A 22,252-nucleotide genomic window follows, 5' to 3' on the forward strand; every position below is an offset into this window, starting at 1 on the left:
TGTATGTTGAAAGAAGTTGCTACAATATGAAATATCAGAATCATACCAACTTATTTCACAACTCATTAATACATAATATTGAATTTTTCATTTGTCATGTTTATTTATTTAGATTTGTTGATTATATTTAAAATGAAAGTTTCTAAATTTTGCAGGAGTTTTAGTGGAAGCTATGAGGAAAGGCCACTGGATAATATTAGATGAGTTGAACTTAGCTCCTACAGATGTTCTAGAAGCACTAAATAGGGTTAGTATCGTTACAGACTATCATATTTTAAAACAAATTAGAAAAGAATAATTCATGCCCTGCATGTGGCAGGGATTGACTAGGATTGTCTGATTTCTTCTTCATGGTACATTAGTTTTAAAGGGAGTTCAAAAGAGACAATTGCTATCGTATTGCTAAATATTTCAATGTTAATATATTTTTGCAAGAAGAAGCTTTCCATTCAATTTATACACATCTTATCGCTATTTGCCCGCCATTACTGGGCGTCACAAAGGTTCCAGTAAAAGTTTGACATCAATACAAAATATCTGACGCCAGAATGGAAAAGTGATAGTTGTAAGACATCAATAGTTCAAGCAGGACAGATTCACCAGTTAACCAGGACAGATTTCCAAATAGAGATACAGTGTACTAAAAAAGTCTACATGGTTACTTTAATTAAGAGTTGTAAAGGATATAAAACCATTACATTGCTAGAGCAGGATATGTTATCTCAGATCGTTCCATTTCAACAATGTCAGCTTACAATCTTATAAGATGGTTTCTGGTTTTCAAATTAATTCATATATTATTTCAGTTATTAGATGACAACAGAGAGTTGTTCATACCAGAAACACAAGAGACAATCAAGGCACATCCAAAGTTCATGTTGTTTGCTACCCAGAATCCACCTGGTCATTATGGCGGTAGAAAGGTAAACATTTTAGATATTCAATATTAAAAAAGTACAGTTTGAATTGTTTGAGAGATCCAAAGACTTTTCCAGACATGACAAAATGTGATACAAATTCCCACTCCCTGATTTATGATAAAACAATAAACAAAAAACAAAAATATTACAGACAGTAAGCAATGACAACCACTGAATTACTTGGTAATGGTAGATAAAACATTTTGCTGGGTTATTAAACATGTTTTTGAGCACTATCAACACCCCTTTGGGAAAATTGTGAGACACTACAACAAAAATCATACTGTATAAATCTGTTACAAATGACTTAAATCATCAGTTTCTTATAAAAATTCATTGAAAATGAAGTATTGCTTGGTCATTATGATATATCAACACATATTTAATTCATTACAGATGTTATCTAGAGCGTTTAGAAACCGTTTTATAGAACTCCATTTTGATGTGATACCTAGTGGGGAACTGGAGACTATACTTCATGAGAGGTGTAGCATACCTATGTCTTACAGTAAAAAACTGGTAGCTGTCATGTTAGAATTACAGGTATGTTTAAATTTATTGCTTGCTTTTCTTTTTTAAGTAAAATAGATTGTTTGTTTTACAGAAATTTAACGATTGGTTTGTTGTTTTTTTTGCTGATCATGCTTAACTAAATAAGCAAAAATTTGCTTACTATACATTTTTTTGTCATTTGCATTCAATACAATATTGCCATGGAAAATTAGTATTAATTGTTTTGGTTTACATAGAAAATAGAATATTTTGCATTTAGAAATATCTGATGTAAATATACTGTTTTCCCCCAGAAAAAAAATGGATAATAGTTTAATAGATGTTATTGATAACATTTGTGTAATTTCAGACCAGACGAAGAGGATCTGGAGTATTTGCTGGTAAACAAGGGTTTATGACATTAAGAGATTTGTTCCGATGGGCAGAAAGATACAAGTGTAAGACTGCCGGAAAATCCAAGTTCTATGACTGGGAACAGCATATGTCAGATCATGGTAAACATTTTATTGTAGTTACAAGTGAAAAAGCAAATAGAATAAGCAAATAATCTTCATAGAATTTTAAGTTATCAATGTTTTTATAATATATTTGGTTTCTTCTCGACCATTACATGACTATAGTACTTAACTTTTGTGCAATGTTTTCTTTTATTTGATTTAAGTCTAAAACAAGATCTTTCAAACAGAATATGGGGCCTTTAAACGAGATTTAACATTTGATAGTTTCTAATTGGAAACATCATTCTTAGATGGCATACATGCTTTATACATGATATTTAATTATGAAATTCAGAAATGAAGAGGAAAATTGAGACTCATTATTTTACAAATTGAAACCTTGTGTGATATATATACATATATTACTTTAATAGGGTACATGGTACTAGCTGGCAGAGTTCGTAAACCAGAAGAAGAGCTTGTAGTCTGTGAAGTGATTCAGAAACATTTCAAACGTAAAGTTGATCCAGATAGATTGTTTACCTTAAGTCCCAACACTTCAACAACGACTGCTGACCTGCTGAAGGCTGTCATTAATGAATCTTCTAGTGACTTTGAACATGTAGTGTGGACCTATGGTATGAGAAGACTGGCTGTACTGATTGGACAGTGCATTCTGTTTAAAGAGCCTGTGCTTTTGGTTGGAGAAACAGGGTAAGATGAAGTCAGTTAAATTGCACAGATTTATGCCAAATAATATATTTTTGATTCAATTAGAATAAATATATAGTTTAAAAACACTTGCAATTGACAGATGCTTAGCTTCTGCATCTCAGCTTTTCATATTAACGCTTTCTTATCAGGGGGTATTGTAAGGCCCTGTTTAATATTATTTAAACTTAAAGGTGGTAAGTTTCTAAGATATTGTTCAATAAAGAATGTCAAATGTCTTTACATGCTCTCTGCTTCACAGACTAAAATAAGAAGCTTTAAGTGGATAATATTTCCCCAAAAAATGAATAAGAAACATTTAGTAGTTTTATCTTAACAAAGATGTTTTCTGCTGTTTGTCCAGTTGTTGTTTCTTTGACACAATCCCTATTTCCATTCTCAATTTTATAAGGAATACAATGTCACACTGTTACTTTGGCCTTAAAAATTCTGTAATTTCACTTTTAAACTTTACAAGAGGTAAGAATTCACTGATTAGCATCTATACTAACAAATTTTGTTCTTTTACTTCAAGGTGTGGAAAAACAACCATGTGCCAAGTACTATCAGCCATAAAGAATATCAAGCTCTATTCCATTAACTGTCATCTACATACAGAAAGTTCTGATTTCTTAGGAGGACTCAGACCTTGTAGATCTCATGATCAGGTAATAAATTCTCATTCACTGATTCAATTGTAAAGGATGTTTTATTTTATCTCACATGTAAGACAGGGAAGGTACTCTTACACAACTAGTATCTGAAACTAGTTTATTTTAATATTCACAGAAACTATTTCTCTTGGTGTCTATCCCAGCATCATTTTGTCTTGAAACATACTTGACTTTTGTTCGTCATTCATATATTGTAAAAAAAAATTATCTTTCTATACTAAATCAAAAATTCAGTATTTTTATTTGAATAAAGAATTTCTAGTGAAAGGGCAAAGACCTTGCAATGTACACTAAATTTTCTCTGTCTATGTGATCTAAGTATCGTAATTATCAAATATGATTGAAATAACTGTCACATTGTTTTTTAAAGAAAGGACCACAGAGGCTTTTTGAATGGGTAGATGGTCCACTGGTCACTGCCATGAAGGAAGGGGCAATGTTCCTGATTGATGAGATATCCTTGGCTGATGACTCTGTCCTTGAAAGGTTAAACAGTGTCCTTGAACCTGAACAGATGATTTTATTGGCTGAGAAAGGTGGAGGAGATGGGTCATTAAATGAAGTGGAACAGGTCAATGCTAAGGAAGGATTCCAGGTGTTTTCCACAATGAATCCAGGTGGTGATTTTGGAAAGAAGGAGGTAAGTTATGGATAAGTTACATCCTAAGTGAAAATGAAAACTGACTGTTTACCACTGTATTTACCTTATCATATTAATAGAGTAATGATTTGTCTTGTAGAACTGAACACGTACATTTTTTCAAAAGCAATTTGATCGCAGTGTCTAGTCTTTGAAGCTTGAAGCCTACCTGTAAAAGTTTAGTATTACTGTAACCCTGGAAATTAATGAAATGGAGGGTTTGCTTAAGTTTGATTAATAATAGTGTCTAATGAGTTTATAGTTTAGTCATAGAGGATTTTATTTGTTCATTTTACTTATCTCTTGCACGCAAACTGACCCACATCTTACATTGAAAGCTGCATAAAACTTAACAACCTTTCTTCAACTTATACTATATTTAACTTGTAGGTCTTCAATTTATAATAGGCAAAAATTAAAGTATGATAAAATTGATTGATTGTTATTTGCTTTTCGCTGCATTAGCACAAAAAGGCGGCAATAAACAAAAACAAATACATTCCTTTATAACAATGTTAGCAGTCAGTAATACTATAAAACTCTGTATATAAAGGGACTCTATCGAAATGATTCACACAGGCGTTGGTTCATCATACAGAGTTTAATCTGTACATAAAGGTATAATATCAACTATACTTACAGTACAACTTCATTTTAGCTTTCACCTGCATTGAGAAACAGATTTACAGAAATATGGTGTCCACAGACCAACAAGCGACAAGATTTCGTCAATATTATTGAGCACAACATTAAATCTGGTATCCACCTGTGTAACATGGAGGATGGTACCAGTGGTATAGGCAAAGCTATCATTGACTTTATAGAATGGTTTTCAAATAATGACTATGGAAAGAGGTAAGCAGATTGTCTTTCATATTTTTTCTAAAAAAAAATGGGAATATTTTGTCATGCCTTCACAATGCTGAAAAAAACAAAATCGTAAGTGTTGTGAATGAGGATTGCCTTTCTTATACCAATAACAAATAATGAATGAGATAATTGACATCTTGATGGTATTAAAAAAAAAGTCGTTTTCAAGTTGGTCCAAATTGGGGTCCAAAATTAAACTTTGTTGATTTCAACAAAAAATGAATATATGAGGTTCTTTGATATGCTAAATCTAACCATGCATGCAGATTTTAGATTTTGGGGCCCCATTATCAAATTGGTTCACATTGAGGTCAAAAGGGTCCAAAATTAAACTTTGTTAAAAATTGAATTCTTGGGATTCTTTGATATGCTAAATCAATCCATCTATTTAGATTTTGGATATTGGGACCATAATAGGTAAATTAAATTTTTTTAAGTTCATTAGACCACATTCATTCTGTGTCAGAAACCTATGCTGTGTCAAATATTTAATCACAATCCAAATTCAGAGCTGTATTAAGCTTGAATATTGTGTCCATACTGGCCCCAATTATTCAGAGTTTGACCTCTGCAGTCTTTCTAGCTGTGCCCTGCAGAGCATTTTATTAGATTTTGATATGTTGAATTTTATGTTTTAGATGTACAGTGAGTATACGTGATATCCTATCTTGGGTGAATTTCATCAATGTGACATCTACAACACTACATGATGACGAGGATGATAATACATTAAAGTATAACAAAGTAGAGGCCCCACTAGCCTTTATACATGGTGCTTGTCTTGTCTTCCTGGATGGCCTAGGTTCAGGTAAAATTATAATTATTACTTACTGGGATACTTATTTTTTGGGGGAAAGGTGAGCCCCAAATTTAATTATTCCACTATGTACAATCTTTATACCGCTGATATGCAGACTTTGGCAAAACCATGAAATCAAATATATATACAAGAAAATACAATTTTTCTTCAATTCGCAAAAATTGGTACCAAAGAAAATAAATGAATACAGTTCCACGATAAAGGAAAATGTAAAATTTAATTGTCATTCAACCGTTAAAAGTCATGTTTGGAATTTGGCATAGTTGATAGCTTGTGTAATATTCCATCAAATCATAATTTGAAGAAATTTGGAAATGGTGTCAATGACAGATTCAGATTGAATTTGACATATCTCACTATTTTTGCTAACATTATTTTATTGAATGAGAATATTGGGTGGCTTTATCAAAGTTAGACTATATTTTAAAAATTTATTAAAATTGAGAAGGGAAATGGGGATTGTGTCAAATAGACATGTGTCAAATAGACAACAAGCTGACTAAAGAGCAGAAAAAAGCCAAAGGCCACCATTGGGTCTTCAATACAGCGAGAAAATCTGGCACCCAAAGACGTGCTTCAGCTGGACACTAAACAAAAATATGTACTGGTTGCTTGGCATTTAGGCTAAGGATTATTTTGTCCGCATGAAATGAATGTTTCATTATTTTACAGGAACTACAAGTAGAGGTTCTGACAGTGAGATAGAACAGACTAGACTTATATCTCTACAGTTCTTACTGAAACAAGTCAGTCAAATGACACACCAGTCATATGACCTGAAATCACTTGGTTTAGTGGATAAATATGGGGGCGTGTCCAAAGATACTGTCACAATCATGGAAGATAAATTCTGCATCTGGCCATTCAGTATTGATAAAGGTATATGCATGTAAAATTAGCTAAAACTTTTATTTAGATGGAGAAAAGGTTCTATAGATTATAATATATTTTGAAGTATATTCTCAAAGGCATTAATTATAAATGAAGTTTAAAACAATGATAAAGAAGAAATTTTTAAAGAATTAACCCTTAAAGTTAGAAAAGTTCGAGCTTTGTGTTTTAAGTTTATCACATTATATTTTATGAAAAATTTGTTATGTAGTATATGTGCATTATCAATCTGTCCATTTATACATTTTTTGTTCAATCTGATAGTATTTGTCCTGCATGATTTAGCTCTTGTAATAAGAAATAATTTTATACTTAGTATTTAGCTTGAAAGTATTGAGTGACATAGAGTTGGATTTTACATTTATTTTTCAATAAAAAAAAATTGAATTATGTACCACATGTAATAACCAAAGAAAAGATGATAAGACAGGAGATAAGACTAATATTTTCCGATTAGGGAGCAACCTGCCACAATGTGAAAATTAACGTAAGCACTATGTACATTTTATTAAAAAATAAAGGTGCCTAACCAAAATTTTAGTACCATTGGCTACTGGGCCCCTTCTAATATAATCTTTTTCCCTGCTGAAGATTGTTATATTAAAACAGTTGGACATATCCTAGGTCATCTCTGGCACAAATATTCCATCAAAGAAAACCATATCATGATAGTATCTAAAATGCTGTCAAAGTGATCAATTTGACAATATAGTAACCTTTGTTTGAAAATATATTTTATATTTTAGGTCAAAATCAGGATGCTCACATGGACAACTATGCCTTACAAGCACCCACCACATGTGTCAATGCTCAGAGAATATTGAGGGGATTACAGTTGCCCAGGCCACTCTTATTGGAAGGTTCACCAGGCATTGGTAAGACTAGTTTAGTGGCAGCCATTGCCAAAGCAGCAGGAAGACATTTAGTTAGGATCAACTTGTCTGAACAAACAGTGAGTAAAATACTGATATACCTGATTAATGATATACTGTAAATTCAAAAAGTATTGCTAGGTTTTTATTATTGCCAAAAATGTGGCAGGGTCATCATCGCAATAATTTCAACTCACATTTTGAAATTTTTTATATGAATCAAACAGGATTCTTCTGAATTTCGCAAAAATTAAAATCACATTTTCATCAAAATGACAAAATCTCAATAATTTCTGAATTTACAGTACTGTTAACTCAAAAATTATTGTGATGTTTTTATTATTGCAAAAGGTTTACAAGGATTTAAATTGGCATTTAAATTTTTTTTGACAAAATCACAATAATAAATGCACCCATTAATTTCCACAATTTACAGTAGTTCAGATTAATATGAAATCAGGGAGAAAAGGGTGGCAATAACAAACCGTAAATCCAATAAAAACATACAACACCATGACAGATATGAAAAACAAAGAAAAAGACTACCTGTAACAACAGTCTGCTAAAACATTCACAGAAAAATAAAGATTGACCAACAGGAACTGTTCTTTTATGTTTACTCTTTTATTACTTTAACATGATATTTGAAATCATAGAAAATAACACTATTATTATAATTGTAAACAAAGTATGCTTCTAGGATACTTCTTTTCTATTGTACTTTTAGAATATTTTATTAACTGTAGATTTGAAAGAGTTCCATTATTTATTACAAAGGACACATGGTAAATAATAGGTTCCTTACAAAGTTACATCCAATTTCTTATGTTTATAATATTTCTGGTTTAAGCTAGAGATCATATGGTCCTTAGGTCTGTGTGCTCATAGTTCCCTTGTCCTTCTAATAGTTTGCATGTAATGATTTGATTATAGGATATAACAGATTTATTTGGAGCAGACTTGCCTGTAGAGGGAGCAGAGGGTGGAGTGTTTGCCTGGAGAGACGGCCCACTTTTACAAGCATTAAAGGCAGGACATTGGATTGTATTAGATGAGGTATGTGTAATTAATTTATTCAGTTTTATTATGAATTACAATTTATAAAATTCAATAAATGTATGAACAAAGTAAAGAAATCCAATTAAGATTTTTTCCAAAAAAATATTTTTTTTGGCACATTTGTTCTATATTTTAGATTCTTTTGACCTAATTTTGTGTAATTAATTTTGTCTATTATAAAATTTCTATGTAAAAATAATCGAATAAAAGAACAAATTATTTGCAGTGAAGCATGGTAACATAATGAAGGAGATGGAAATATTTATTCATTCGATCAATTCAATAAAAGGTGACAATAATATATTTTGTTTATAGTTAAATCTGGCCTCACAGTCTGTACTGGAAGGTTTAAATGCCTGTTTAGATCACAGAGCAGAAGTGTATGTACCAGAACTGAGTAAAACATTCCACATACAACATGAGAAGACACGATTATTTGCCTGTCAGAATCCATTAAATCAAGGTGGAGGAAGAAAAGGGTTACCAAGATCATTTCTTAACAGATTTACACAGGTAATTATTATACCCCCGCTTTAAAAAAGGGGGGTATACTGTTTTACCTCTGTCTGTCCTTCCGTCAGTCCGTCCGTCCCATGAATATTTTTCGTCGCATTTTTCTCAGGAACTACAATACAAGGATTTCTGAAATTTGGTTTCAGGGTTTATCTAAGTCAGCTATACCGTGTGCAGACTTGGGGTAATTGTAATTGTAATCGTTAATCAGCTGTAATTGATTACAATTTTTCAAGTAATCATTGTAATCATTAATCAGCCAAAAATCTGATTACATGTAATTTAATTTAATCAATTACTTTTCAAAATACCTGTAATCCTGATTACTTTTTGATTACATTCTGATTACAATGAAAAATCTAAAACTGTGTTTATGATCAATAAATGAACCTTTTTGTTTTACATATTTAATAAATATTTAACATGTTAAAATAGTTTTGTTTACTTTAAGCATGTTAATTGATTTGTATACATTGTACTTCAGTAAAAAATAAACTGTTACAGTATTAAAAAGTCATCATTAGCCTAAGCAGAGACATATAATACAATTATATGTCTCTGGCCTTCGTAAAAGATATTGTACAAATATTCACAATTTTAAGATGTACACATATATATTTGGTAATAACTGTTATATTCAAGTAATACTTTTCTTTAACTCTGAATTATAATCTTGTTAATATTGTGATTTTTGTCAACTATGAATTGACAGGTAGGAGACTAATTAAGGTTTGTTTTTATTGCAATTACCAATTGAGTGTAGCTGTAGGACAATATATATATGATTAAAGATAAATCAGACATATGAAAATTTATCTAATTACCATAATCTAAATTAAAAGTTGGACAAATATGTACAAATTTTGGTATGTTTTGGGACTGGACATGTCAAATGCAATCACTTTTAGTAATTATATTTTGCTTACAATTTGATTAACCAAATCTATTAAAATTTTACATAGTTTTTAACTGGTAAGTTTATTTCATCCATATTTTAACTTCCATAAACTACACCTTGAAATACAGATAAAGTCTGGAAGAGGTCAGAAGACAAACAAAAACTCTTTATAAACCTTTATTCAATTAAAGTCAAAATAATTCAGAGATCAATGATGATAAAATGTAATTGGTCATTACCAGTGACACAATGTTCATGTATATATATATATATGTAGTAAAATTTGGGGTTTATTAAATAGATGAAGTTTGAAGTTATCATTTTAAAATATATCAAATAAAATCCTTTCCCAAAAATGCTTTAGTTATATTAAACGTTTATGCATTCAAGTCATTCAATTAATTTTTTTTAATTTCATTGTAATCAGATGTAATCCTGATTACTTTAGCAATGTAATCATTAATTTAATCAGATACTTTCAGAAATGATGTAATCATTAATTTAATTTAATCATACAAATGACAAAGTAATTGTAATTTAATCAATTACATTGAAAGTAATCAGACCCATCTCTGACCGTGTGATGCGTTTTCAGATTGATCACTCGACAACTTCCTGTTTACCGAACACTTGTATGATTTTACACATGATAGCCAAGTTGAAAATTTTCGTCACATTTTTCTCAGGAACTACAATATAAGGATTTCTGAAATTTGGTTTCAGGATTTATATAAGTCAGCTATACCTTGTGATGCGTTTTCAGATTCATCACTCGACAACTTCCTGTTTACCGAACACTTGCATATTTTTACACTATTAATATTATCCACTTGCGGCGGGGGTATCATCAGTGAGCAGTAGCTCGCAGTTTCACTTGTTTCTTACAGGTAACTTGGATTTTCAGTAACTGCTGTTTTGAATAAAAATATTGTTCACATCATTCAAAAGAGGTTTTGCATCTTTTGTACTTTTACTTTTTGTACATTGTGCAATATATTAACTTTTTGTACTTTGTGCACTATATTAACTTTTTGTACTTTGTGCACTATATTAACTTTTTGTACTTTGTGCACTATATTAAGCAGAACTACTTACCACAGTTTTATATTCAACAAATTTATTACATATTAAACACAAAAGTTAAATACCATGAACCAATTTTTTCCCCCACAAAGTGTATATCAAAAACATCATTTATATTCATTGTTGGAGGACATTGGAGTAAATGTCAATGAGATAGAAACCTAACAATACAGGTGAACCAAAATGACATATTTAGAGACAAGAATACAGTCTTAAGATTATACTGTATTTCATTTCAATGTTCAAGATAGATATGAAGTTACCCTGTTTAGAATGTGTATTTCATATTTACACAAAAAATGACACTCCCCATTTCACAATCTTATGCTTTGTGGGCGAAACGTACACTAAAATATTTTGATTGGTTGAGGAACAATATAAGATAACGTCATTGGCTGAAATTCCATTTTTCGTACGCCAAAATTTTAAGAATAATAATTTTACCCATAGGCCTTTAGTTTCTGATATGGCAAATTACCTGGTTTTTTTTTTCTATATTTCAGGTGTATGTTGAACCACTTACATCAGAAGACTTACACTTCATTGCATCAATTATGTTTCCAGTAATTCCTCAGTATATTCTGGAAAATATGGTCACATTCAACATTGAAGTGAGTATTGGAGGGTATCTAAAGTAAATTATAAAGAGTGTTCCATGAAAACATACATCACACCCAGGGAAGGCACTTAAAATCTTTACTATGGATGGGTGTTTTGTACAGTTTCAGGGTTAAGAGAAAGTTAATATTTCCTCCATAGATGGTTATAACCCTTTTTCAAAGTGCCTTCTTGGAGTACCATATATGTTTAATGGAACAGCCCTTTGAAATTATTGGAGTAGGTAACTTGTGTTATCATTACAGATACCTACAATTACAATTTTTTTCATGTTTTTGCCATATGTTTTTTTGCCCTGGTGTATATAATATGCATTGTAAATATACTTGAATTTCTCCTGTAATTTGTCTTCCAAATGTTTTTTTTTTAATTATCTTTTTAATGGTCTGTTTGTCTGTCTATAGATCTATTCTGTATCTTTTATTTTTTATAGTTTCAGTTAGTTTAACATGAACTTCATTATGATGGACAATTTTTAAACATTTATGCCAAGTTAAGATTCACTGAACTAGGAAACATGTTTGTATGGGCAGGGCATGATGTTCAGTGAACACATGTTCTTATTTTCATATCTGTTATTGCAGTGATACCAATAGACATAAAGCTGTGTAATTATTAAATAATTTCATTTTAGATGAACAAGGAAACAGTTATTGAGAGAAAGTGGGGACACAAAGGAAGCCCTTGGGAGTTCAACTTGAGAGATCTATTTAGATGGTGTCAACTCCTCATATCACAGCAGGTATAGGTCTTTATCAATAAACTTTCTTGTCTGCTGTTTAAAAACAATATTTATTGCGTATAAATACTGTAAATTCAGAAATTATTGCATACATTTATTACTGCGATTTTGTCATTTTCGACTAAAATACAATTTTAATTTTTGCAATATTGAGGAAAATCCTGTTTATTTCATAAAGAAAATTTCAAAATGCTGTTATAATGTAATGCCATTATAACCCTGTTGCATTTTTCGCAATAATAAAAACATCGCAATAATTTCTCCATTTACAGTAGTGAACATGATGTATATGGTTTCGTCTTTCCATGTTTTAGATAAAACATTTTTTTTAATGCAGTTCCAAGAAATCTTATTCTGTTGTGAAGCAATGTGTGGATTATAAGAAAAGAATTTTATCCTGATCAATAAAAAATAAAATTGACAACCTGACTAAAGAGCAGAAAACAGCCCAAGGCCACCAATAGGTTTTCAACACAGCAAAACTTATGTATTTTGTGGCTGATTTTAAATAGATGATATACAAAAAGTAACACATTTTAAATTGAGAATATGCTAAGGGATCTAAAATAATGTATCATTGGTAGAGTATAATGGATTTTTTAAATAACAAACTGTCAAACTTGATAGCCTTTTGTCTTACTTAAAATCATTTAAAGTGTTAAATCTTTTTGATAAAAGGGTAACAGTAAAGCTAAGCAATGGAAAATAACTCAACAAATTACACAAGTGTATGAAATGCACACTTTACCAGAATATGAACGAACACAAAGTACATAAAATATCATAACAGAACAAGATGTACAAGGCGTTGATAGCCACATATTGATAAATCTTAATGCTAGTGTCAGCTTAGTGTTTCCTCTGTACTCCCTATTTCAAAAAGCTGGTTACTTTACAGAGACTAGAGGATCTGAACCCTGGAGAATATGTTTCTTTATTATACAAGGACAGAATGAGGACAGTCAAAGACAAACAGATGGTATGGTTTTATTGTTGTATAAATTGAAAATTCTAAAGAGATGCCATTACTGTTTGAAATAATATTTGACAACGTTTAATTAACTTGTTTGCAACACATGAATAACTTTAACATGGACAATAGTTAATTATGCTCAAAATATGCAATTCATAGCTAGTTTTTGGGGAAGACGGCTTCAAGCCGTCAATCCCCAATGGGGTTGACCAGAGTGACATTCCCTCACATCATTCATTTTGTTTTTATAGTGTGGAAAACCCCCCAACAAATCTTACTAAGAATGATGAGATGGGGAGACACAAATGAATAAATTGACTTTAAACACTTTTTTACACATTTCCCTTCTGTTTCTCTCGAAATTATCGTATATCGAGCTCTCCTTTACACTATTTACGTTTCTTTTACAATCCGGAAAAATCAGTATGACGAGATATTCTAAATATATCCAACCTACATTATATTTTATAGTGACGTCATTGTTGGAATGCCACACTACGCATAAGCAGGGATATCCTTCACTGGTTATTTAAATCATTCTCAAAGATTGTTCACTTATTAAAAAATAGTATTTGTTGAATTTAAACATAATGATGTTTGCTGTAGATGATTTAAACATCAACATTGAGATCGGGGAGAGAAACGATCTTTTCTATTTTTAGCTCACCTGGCCCGAAGGGCCAAGTGAGCTTTTCCCATAACTTTGCGTCCGTCGTCGTTAACTTTTACAAAAATCTTCTCCTCTGAAACTGCTGGGCCAAATTAAACCAAACTTGGCCACAATCATCATTGGGGTATCTAGTTTAAAAAATGTGTGGCGTGACCCCGCCAACCAACCAAGATGGCCGCCATGGCTAAAAATAGAACATAGGGGTAAAATGCAGTTTTTGGCTTATAACTCAAAACCCAAAGCATTTAGAGCAAATCTGACATGGGAATTGTTAAACAGGTGAAGATCTATCTGCCCTGAAATTTTCAGATGAATCAGACAACCCGTTGTTGGGTTGCTGCCCCTGAATATGTAATTTTAAGGAAATTTTGCTGTTTTTGGTTATTATCTTGAATATTATTATAGATAAAGATAAACTGTAAACAGCAATAATGTTCAGCAAAGTAAGATTTACAAATAAGTCAACATGACCGAAATGGTCAGTTGACCCCTTTAGGAGTTATTGCCCTTTATAGTCAATTTTTAACCATTTTTCGTAAATTTTTGTAATCTTTTACAAAAATCTTCTCCTCTGAAACTCCTGGGCCAAATTTAACCAAACTTGGCCACAATCATTATTGGGGTATTTAGTTTAAAAATTGTGTGGCGTGACCCGTCCAACCAACCAAGATGGCTGCCATGGCTAAAAATAGAACATCGAGGGGAAATGTAGATTTTGGCTTATATCTCTGACACCAAAGCATTTAGAGCAAATCTGACTAGGTAAAATTGTTTATCAGGTCAAGATCTATCTGCCCTGAAATTTTCAGACAAATCAGACAACCTGTTGTTGGGTTGCTGCCCCCAAATTAGTAATTTTAAGGAAATTTTGCAGATTTTGGTTGTTATCTTTAATATTATTATAGATAGAGATAAACTGTAAACAGCAATAATGTTCAGCAAAGTAAGATTTACAAATAAGTCAACGTGACCGAAATGGTCAATTGACCCCCTAAGGAGTTATTGTCCTTTATAGTCAATTTTCAACAATTTTTATAAAATTTGTAAATTTTTACTAACATTTTCCACTGAAACTACTGGGCCAAGTTTATTATAGATAGAGATAATTGTAAGCAGCAAGGATGTTCAGTAAAGTAAGATGTACAAACACATCACCATCACCAAAATACAATTTTGTCATGAATCCATCTGCTTCCTTTGTTTAATAGTCACATAGACCAAGGTGAGCGACACCGGCTCTTTAGAGCCTCTAGTTTTCTGTAAAACTCTGTTTTGAGAATCTTCCTCCAATTCAGGAGCACCTCAATTTATGAGCTAATTATGACATTTAGTATATGATAAGTAGTCTTTCATTAAAACTAAATTTTGTGTACCAACATAATCATTGTAATAGTTACAAAAAAATTACAAATGTTGCATTTTGTAGTTTAAACCTATTTATTCATGAAATTTTACAAATATTTCAAAATGTAGGATTTGGAAACAAGCTTCACACAGTTTACATCAATCATTATTATTTTTATTAGTACCTGTATCCCTGTGATGAGAGATATAACTGGGAACTTTATCAATGGAAATTTAAAACTGAATAGATTTTTCAGTCCTAACTTTCTTAAGAAAAAAATTCAAAATTTTAAGAGTACTGTCACAAAAATTGGAAAATGGCCCTAGCCTACAGTTCAGTCGTACACTATTAAGATTTCAAAAATAATTGTAGTTGTTGTTAAATGACAGAATTCAACTAGTTGAATTTTAGATAATTAACTACCAACTTTAATTGAATGTTTAGATTTAGAAGATGCAGATCTCTTCCATTGGTCTAAATTGAATCCTAAGCTAAAGAAACGAAATTACATTAAACAACAATTGATTCCAATAGTGTCAACCTTCCACATGTTCTAGCTGTTCTTTTTTTCATTCTTTATATGAAGACTATCAAAAGATAACCCCCCCAACCCCCAACCCCCACCCCAAAAAAATTAAATAGAAACAAGGGCCGTCTTTCCCCTCAGAGCTATTCAGCTCTTTGATTATTTTGATGTAGATTGATTTTGAAGGCAAACTTTTACAGTATTCTCTTTTTAAATTAGAACTTGAACATAAATGTACATACAGATGCTTTGATATTTATATGTATAATACAATTTTCAGTTATTTTAGGATTTTAATATTTTAAATATACAGCATCAATAATAATTGAAAAGTAGCATTCATAATTTCATCATGTGCAAGATTTCATATTGTGAAATGTATCCCATCAAAATTTTCACATTGATAATAGCATTACAAATATTAATAATTTTTTTCATCTCAGGTTATGGAACTGTATCAAAGAATTTTCTCAGAAAAGTTTCCATCTTATGAGCCAAGCAAGAAATTCTGTATAACATCAAGTCAAATGCAGTGTGGTCACTCCTTCCTTCCCAGAATACAACACAGCCAGCCAATCAACAGTGGGAGTTCCATTCACCTCCTGCATCACTGCTTGGAACCATTAGAATCAGTAATGAAGTGTGTAGAAATGAACTGGCTTTCAATTATTGTAAGTCATGGTGTCATAGGATTAATGTCTTATCTTGTGACAGTCAGACCTGCCAACTATCCCGATTTTGGCGGTATCATCACGATTTTCATGCCTCAACCCGAATCCCGATATCAGGATTGAAAAACAGGTCAAAATCCCGATTTTCACAAAATATACCCGAAAAAAATATTGGTTATCGATTTTGATAAATTTCTTTTAAATTAACAAAATCAGTCGGTCAGCATTTCAAATCAATTTATCATACGATCACAATTTGCAATGTTTACCCTAGTTTCATGACAAAATAGGAATTAACTGAAAGACGAAAACTGTAATGAACTCATTATAAACAGCGTCGATCTCTTCAAGAATCCGTTTTAATTTTTGAAATCAGATGTGTTTCTGTCCAGATCGAGTGTTTTAAAATCGACGCCATTTTGTATTCACTTGTACTGTGTATAAGGCCACAGACCACAATTAATTCCTCTATTAGTTCTTTATAACTTTTTGTCTCATTAAAAAAAATGGACCTAATCTTTTTGTCAAATTTTTTGTGTGTGTAATGTATATTACTAGTCCAAAAACATATCCAAAATTCAGAAAGATTGCTCTGATGTAACTTACAATTTTAGCCAATACACATCCATACCCCTATGGACAAGTCAAGAGATGTTCCAAAAACTGAAAATATTACCTTTTTGCACTTGACCTAATCACTCTTTCCATATTAAAATCAGTTAAAATACCTTCAACAAAAAGTTATTTCACCTCTCTTCTTTCATTTCCACCCCATAAAAACTAACAAATGAATGAAAAAGGCAAAGAAAAAAAATAAAGAAAAAATACACTATAATTAAGGGGAACTATATTCGTGAACAACGAAAAGTGGGGTCATTAATTGTGGTCTTGGGCCTATTAGGGGCCAAAACCTTGACCAATTCCAATAAAACTTGGCATGATTTAAGCTTAGTGTATTATAAGTCAGTTTACAAAGTTTAAAAGCCATATGATATATATTATAGAAAATGTGGCATTTTTTATATCTCAACTTTGGTTGCTGAATTGAGACGTTGAAATAGAAAAATTTCAACTTTCAAATTTTGGCTTCAAAAATTTCCCCAAAACACCAAATTGCACTTTTTTATGTCTCAATGTGTAAGATATTATATATTCAAAGTAAATGATAGCATACTTAATGTATGAGACTTATAAAAATTTGACAAAAAGTAATTTTATATGTGCCTATGCCAAAAAATAGAGGTTTTCAAATGAAGCGAGGCCTTATATGAAATGCAATATTTTCCACTAACAACAATTTTTTGAAGTTGTTAAGTTAAAACAAAACATTTAACATATCATAAATGTTCTTTTCATGTAAATATAAGTTTCAAAAAGCATAACACATGAGTTTTACATGGTATTAAGCAATGTCAAGCTTAAAATAACAAGTTGTCAATTTAGGCCGTTCCCTATATTTCCATATTTAATTGCATATAAATGATATTGGAGATGGAAATATGCTTCTTTTTGCCAAAATCCTTGCTGAGATATGATCAAATTTGAAGCCTGGATGTAACAAGACTGTTGCTTTTAATTGTATATGTAGAAAGTATGGTCTGATGCAAAGTTTTTTCAATTTACTGTTTAAAACCTGCATGGAATTTCAGTCTTAAAATGCCAATATTTTAACCAACAGCCATCCAGCAGAAGAAAATAAAGGTATTCTGTGAAACAGACAAGTTTAAACAACCTGCAATAAGTGCTTTTCATATAGATTCAGTGCAATCTGTTTAAAGAAATACAATTTTAAAGTGCATAGAACTTCATATTTCACTTGCTTCGTACGGACCGCTAGACCTAGACTATTAAAACAGCACATTTTATACTCTTTTTATGCTTTTATCCACTTTTCCTTGTGTTCAGAGTTCACAAATGAGTAAAACACATGAAATAAATACCACAAACACAAATAGGTATCAGAAAAAAATTGTCAGAGAAAAAATAAGGATGCTGATTTTGCAAAAATGTGGAAAAAAGTGAAAAAGCTACTTTTTGGGCATATTAGCTGAAAAGTGACTTTTTTTACAAATTTCTATCAAATAAAAGTGGAAATCATTTCTTCTCATATAGTTTGACAAATCAATACCAATAGATCATTCAGAGAAGTTGTCAAAGTATAAATTCAAAATTTGCTGAAATGCACCTCTTAGGCCACAGACCACAATTAATTCCTCTATTAGTTCTTTATAACTTTTTGTCTCATTAAAAAAAATGGACCTAATCTTTTTGTCAAATTTTTTGTGTGTGTAATGTATATTACTAGTCCAAAAACATATCCAAAATTCAGAAAGATTGCTCTGATGTAACTTACAATTTTAGCCAATACACATCCATACCCCTATGGACAAGTCAAGAGATGTTCCAAAAACTGAAAATATTACCTTTTTGCACTTGACCTAATCACTCTTTCCATATTAAAATCAGTTAAAATACCTTCAACAAAAAGTTATTTCACCTCTCTTCTTTCATTTCCACCCCATAAAAACTAACAAATGAATGAAAAAGGCAAAGAAAAAAAATAAAGAAAAAATACACTATAATTAAGGGGAACTATATTCGTGAACAACGAAAAGTGGGGTCATTAATTGTGGTCTTGGGCCATAAGCCTCCGCCGGTAAGAACACCTCTCAACTCAAAGAGAGATAACTCAAATTTTATCCATTTTCTCATTAATACTGAAAGACTAACTCAAAATCTGTCTTCATCCTTCCTTCTTTAGGACATTAAGGTTTAGGTCTTTTGAGTCATGGTGCAAAGATGAGAAGAAGACGAGAAGACGTTACTTAGTTGTAAAACTTGTGTCTGATCCTTTTGTCATTTTGAACAATAAAATATGTTTACATTAAAGATTAGAAGGTCTTTGGAGGGTGAAAAAGGGGAGGGGGAGCTGTGAATCCTTTAGTTTTTAAGGTGATTTTTCTCTGCAGTTATTTTGTACAAAAATCATGCAAATAAGAGAAATCAAGGCTTATTAGCTCATCATCAGTATATCAAAAGAAAAAAGAAAGAGACGCCGCAAAAATTGTAACCCTTAAAAATCTGGTCACGCACTAAATCCCCCATGGGGATTTTCAAAAGTTGGCAGGTCTGGACAGTTTACATTGTAACATAATTCTAATGACTTAAGTTGAAGTTTATTCTGTAATTGAAATGTTGCTACAGTATTTGCTGTATGAGTCATTGATACATAATATTAACATTAAATCACTCAATTACAAAATTTCAGTAAGAATGTTCAATATTTACAAGCAGAAAAACAAATTAAAGAGTGAAGAGAGTAAAACACACACAGTCATTTGAATTTTATTTCCTCAGACACTTTCATTATATTATACTTGTACATATACATGTATGAATGTGTCACTTAAACAGTCTGCACCAAAAACTTTTTCAACTACTAGTCCGAAGACCAATATTCTGACATTTTTCTTATTGGGCCAAACAAAATTTGGCAAAAACTTACTAGTCCGAATGAAATTTTACTAGTCTGGGGCATCAGACTAGTGGCTAACCGTGCAGACTGCTTAAATTTGCATTCATCTCAAGAACAATATATGACAGTTTTATGACGTTTCGTACAATACTTCTTTTGAACCGACACATTATTTCTATTTCATACATATCTTCTGCAAGTATTATAGAATTAATTTACATATTTAAAGTATTATTCAGTCATAGTTAATCAAATTCTAGTGATAAGACAATTTTATTATTAGTAGCAATCTATTAATGGACCGGAATAAAAGGAGACAGTTCTTTGTTAATTAATTGTTTATTTTTATTTACAGATAGGTCCTCAGTCGTGTGGGAAAACATGTTTAGTCCAACTGTTAGCCACACTGTGTGGACAGGATTTACAGGTTTTAGCTATGAACAGTGATATGGACACTACAGAATTGTTAGGAGGATTTGAGCAGGTCAGTAGTCTATATAAACACATGTTGTATAAGATTTAAATTCAAATGAGGACCAGTTCACTTAATCATTTCTACTTTGTTGGAATTACTTTATGCATGGTCGTCTTGACAATTTAACTTTTTAACAGAATGACAAAAGGTATTAAAAGCCTAGCAACAACACATTTCTTCATCAAATATCTTTAAAAGATTTTACAAGAACTGACCACTTCATGAAATTTATTATAAACAGCTATATGTCACTTTAAAGAAAATAGTTGATATGAAAGAACTCTTGTACATGAAGTTGGCAAGATAAGGTATATAAATTGTAGACAAAATAAATATGTTTTGCATTAATTTGTTGTTGTATTTGTAGTCTGATCCTGCTAGACACATTGAAGAGTTAGGGAGTGACATCCATACATTACTGACTAGAATAGAGGAGTTCCTACTTTGTAAAGGTGATTTGCACCAGGTGATTGGACTTCATAAATCATGGAAGATGTACACAGAGGCCAGTAAACATGGTTAGTATTTAGAAGTCTTGAGATGGACACGACTAAAAGAGGCTTTATTTTATTTAGAGATCTCAAGATATTGCCTTAAAGAACCATATAATTAGATCATTAGTAATATTAAACTGCTTATAAAAGTACAGTTCTTTAAAGCTAGTGCCATAAGAAATGAAGGCATTACTAAGTTATAAATTGAATGTGTTAAATTTTTATTCGTAGAAATCCATTTATAAATTTTTTTTAAATCACAAACATTTTAATAAAGGATTGAGCTTTTTAAACAGTTATATAAATGATAACCAAAATTGACAACAACACTTCGAATGGTCTGCAATTTTATTTGCTATGGTTTACATGTTTCACCTGCAAGGCGGCTTCATCAGGACAATTTTTATACAGAAATTAATCCCTGAAGTAATTTCTGTATAAAAATTGTCCTGATGAAGCCTGCCTTGCAGGTGAAACATGTAGACCATAGCAAATAAAATTGCAGACCATTCGAAGTGTTGTTGTCAATTTTGGTTATTATTTTAATGTTGCATTTATTTGCATAATTTGACAACCCTGCATACCAAGGTATCCACTTCAGGGACTCTAACGAAATGATTCACACAGGCGTTGGTTCACCACATGGAGTTTAAAGTTATATAAATGGTTTATTTATTCTTATCATGTTACAACTTTTGATTAGTTCCTTTAATATTGTTATTTCAAGTATATATAGCCTAGGTGGTCGAGTGGTCTAGTGCGTCGGTCACAGTGCAATGCTATTTGGTGCCACGATATCTCAGAAGTATATATAAATATAATTTGTTTAAACATCAGCCCAACAATGTTAGATCTGTAAATTTACAGATCTAACATTGTTGGGCTGATGTTTAAACAAATTATATTTATATATACTTCAAATTAAAACTGACATATATGTGTGTAGATTTGTGTTTTTTCCCCCTTTTTATTATTGATTCTGTTTATATTTTAGTTGAGAAGATGTCAAGTGTTGAAGAATTACAACAGATGAAGAAACAAGTTGATTGTTTGATGAAAGTGTTGACAGATTGTTCTCGTGTTGTTAAGAAATATACAGACTTAAACAGTTAGTACTCAGTTAATGATTTGAAATGACATATTGGAATTTGAACAAAAGTAGTACTACAGCACAGAGTGTGAAGTTCGAAGTTGAAAAAGAGTTGTTTACACATTCATATCTTTAGAAGTGCAGTTAAATATATTTTTTTTATCTCTTACATCTTAACCTGTAATTATGATTGTAAATATATGTTAATTTGAAGTTTAAATTATTACATCTATATTTGTTATTTGTTTTGTATTGATGCAATTCAAGTACCA

The 22,252-nt window shown here is 31.2% G+C and overlaps 1 protein-coding gene across 1 annotated transcript in view; it reads left to right on the forward strand.

Annotated features, from left to right (window-relative positions):
- The window catches only part of LOC139490712 (midasin-like), a 116,760-nt gene that overhangs the window by 29,210 nt on the left and 65,298 nt on the right, over nucleotides 1-22,252 (forward strand). The window contains exons 24-43 of the mRNA XM_071277642.1: nucleotides 156-247; nucleotides 807-923; nucleotides 1,317-1,463; nucleotides 1,783-1,927; nucleotides 2,305-2,584; nucleotides 3,117-3,249; nucleotides 3,626-3,895; nucleotides 4,554-4,750; nucleotides 5,404-5,573; nucleotides 6,258-6,464; nucleotides 7,223-7,428; nucleotides 8,282-8,404; nucleotides 8,723-8,920; nucleotides 11,405-11,512; nucleotides 12,154-12,261; nucleotides 13,160-13,240; nucleotides 16,219-16,446; nucleotides 20,277-20,405; nucleotides 20,764-20,914; nucleotides 21,885-21,998. Of these exons, the coding sequence (XP_071133743.1) occupies nucleotides 156-247; nucleotides 807-923; nucleotides 1,317-1,463; nucleotides 1,783-1,927; nucleotides 2,305-2,584; nucleotides 3,117-3,249; nucleotides 3,626-3,895; nucleotides 4,554-4,750; nucleotides 5,404-5,573; nucleotides 6,258-6,464; nucleotides 7,223-7,428; nucleotides 8,282-8,404; nucleotides 8,723-8,920; nucleotides 11,405-11,512; nucleotides 12,154-12,261; nucleotides 13,160-13,240; nucleotides 16,219-16,446; nucleotides 20,277-20,405; nucleotides 20,764-20,914; nucleotides 21,885-21,998 (3,204 nt within the window). The remainder of the gene's footprint in view (nucleotides 1-155; nucleotides 248-806; nucleotides 924-1,316; nucleotides 1,464-1,782; nucleotides 1,928-2,304; nucleotides 2,585-3,116; nucleotides 3,250-3,625; nucleotides 3,896-4,553; nucleotides 4,751-5,403; nucleotides 5,574-6,257; nucleotides 6,465-7,222; nucleotides 7,429-8,281; nucleotides 8,405-8,722; nucleotides 8,921-11,404; nucleotides 11,513-12,153; nucleotides 12,262-13,159; nucleotides 13,241-16,218; nucleotides 16,447-20,276; nucleotides 20,406-20,763; nucleotides 20,915-21,884; nucleotides 21,999-22,252) is intronic.

This window comes from Mytilus edulis, chromosome 10, assembly GCF_963676685.1.
Source record: "Mytilus edulis chromosome 10, xbMytEdul2.2, whole genome shotgun sequence".
NCBI lineage: Eukaryota > Metazoa > Mollusca > Bivalvia > Mytilida > Mytilidae > Mytilus > Mytilus edulis.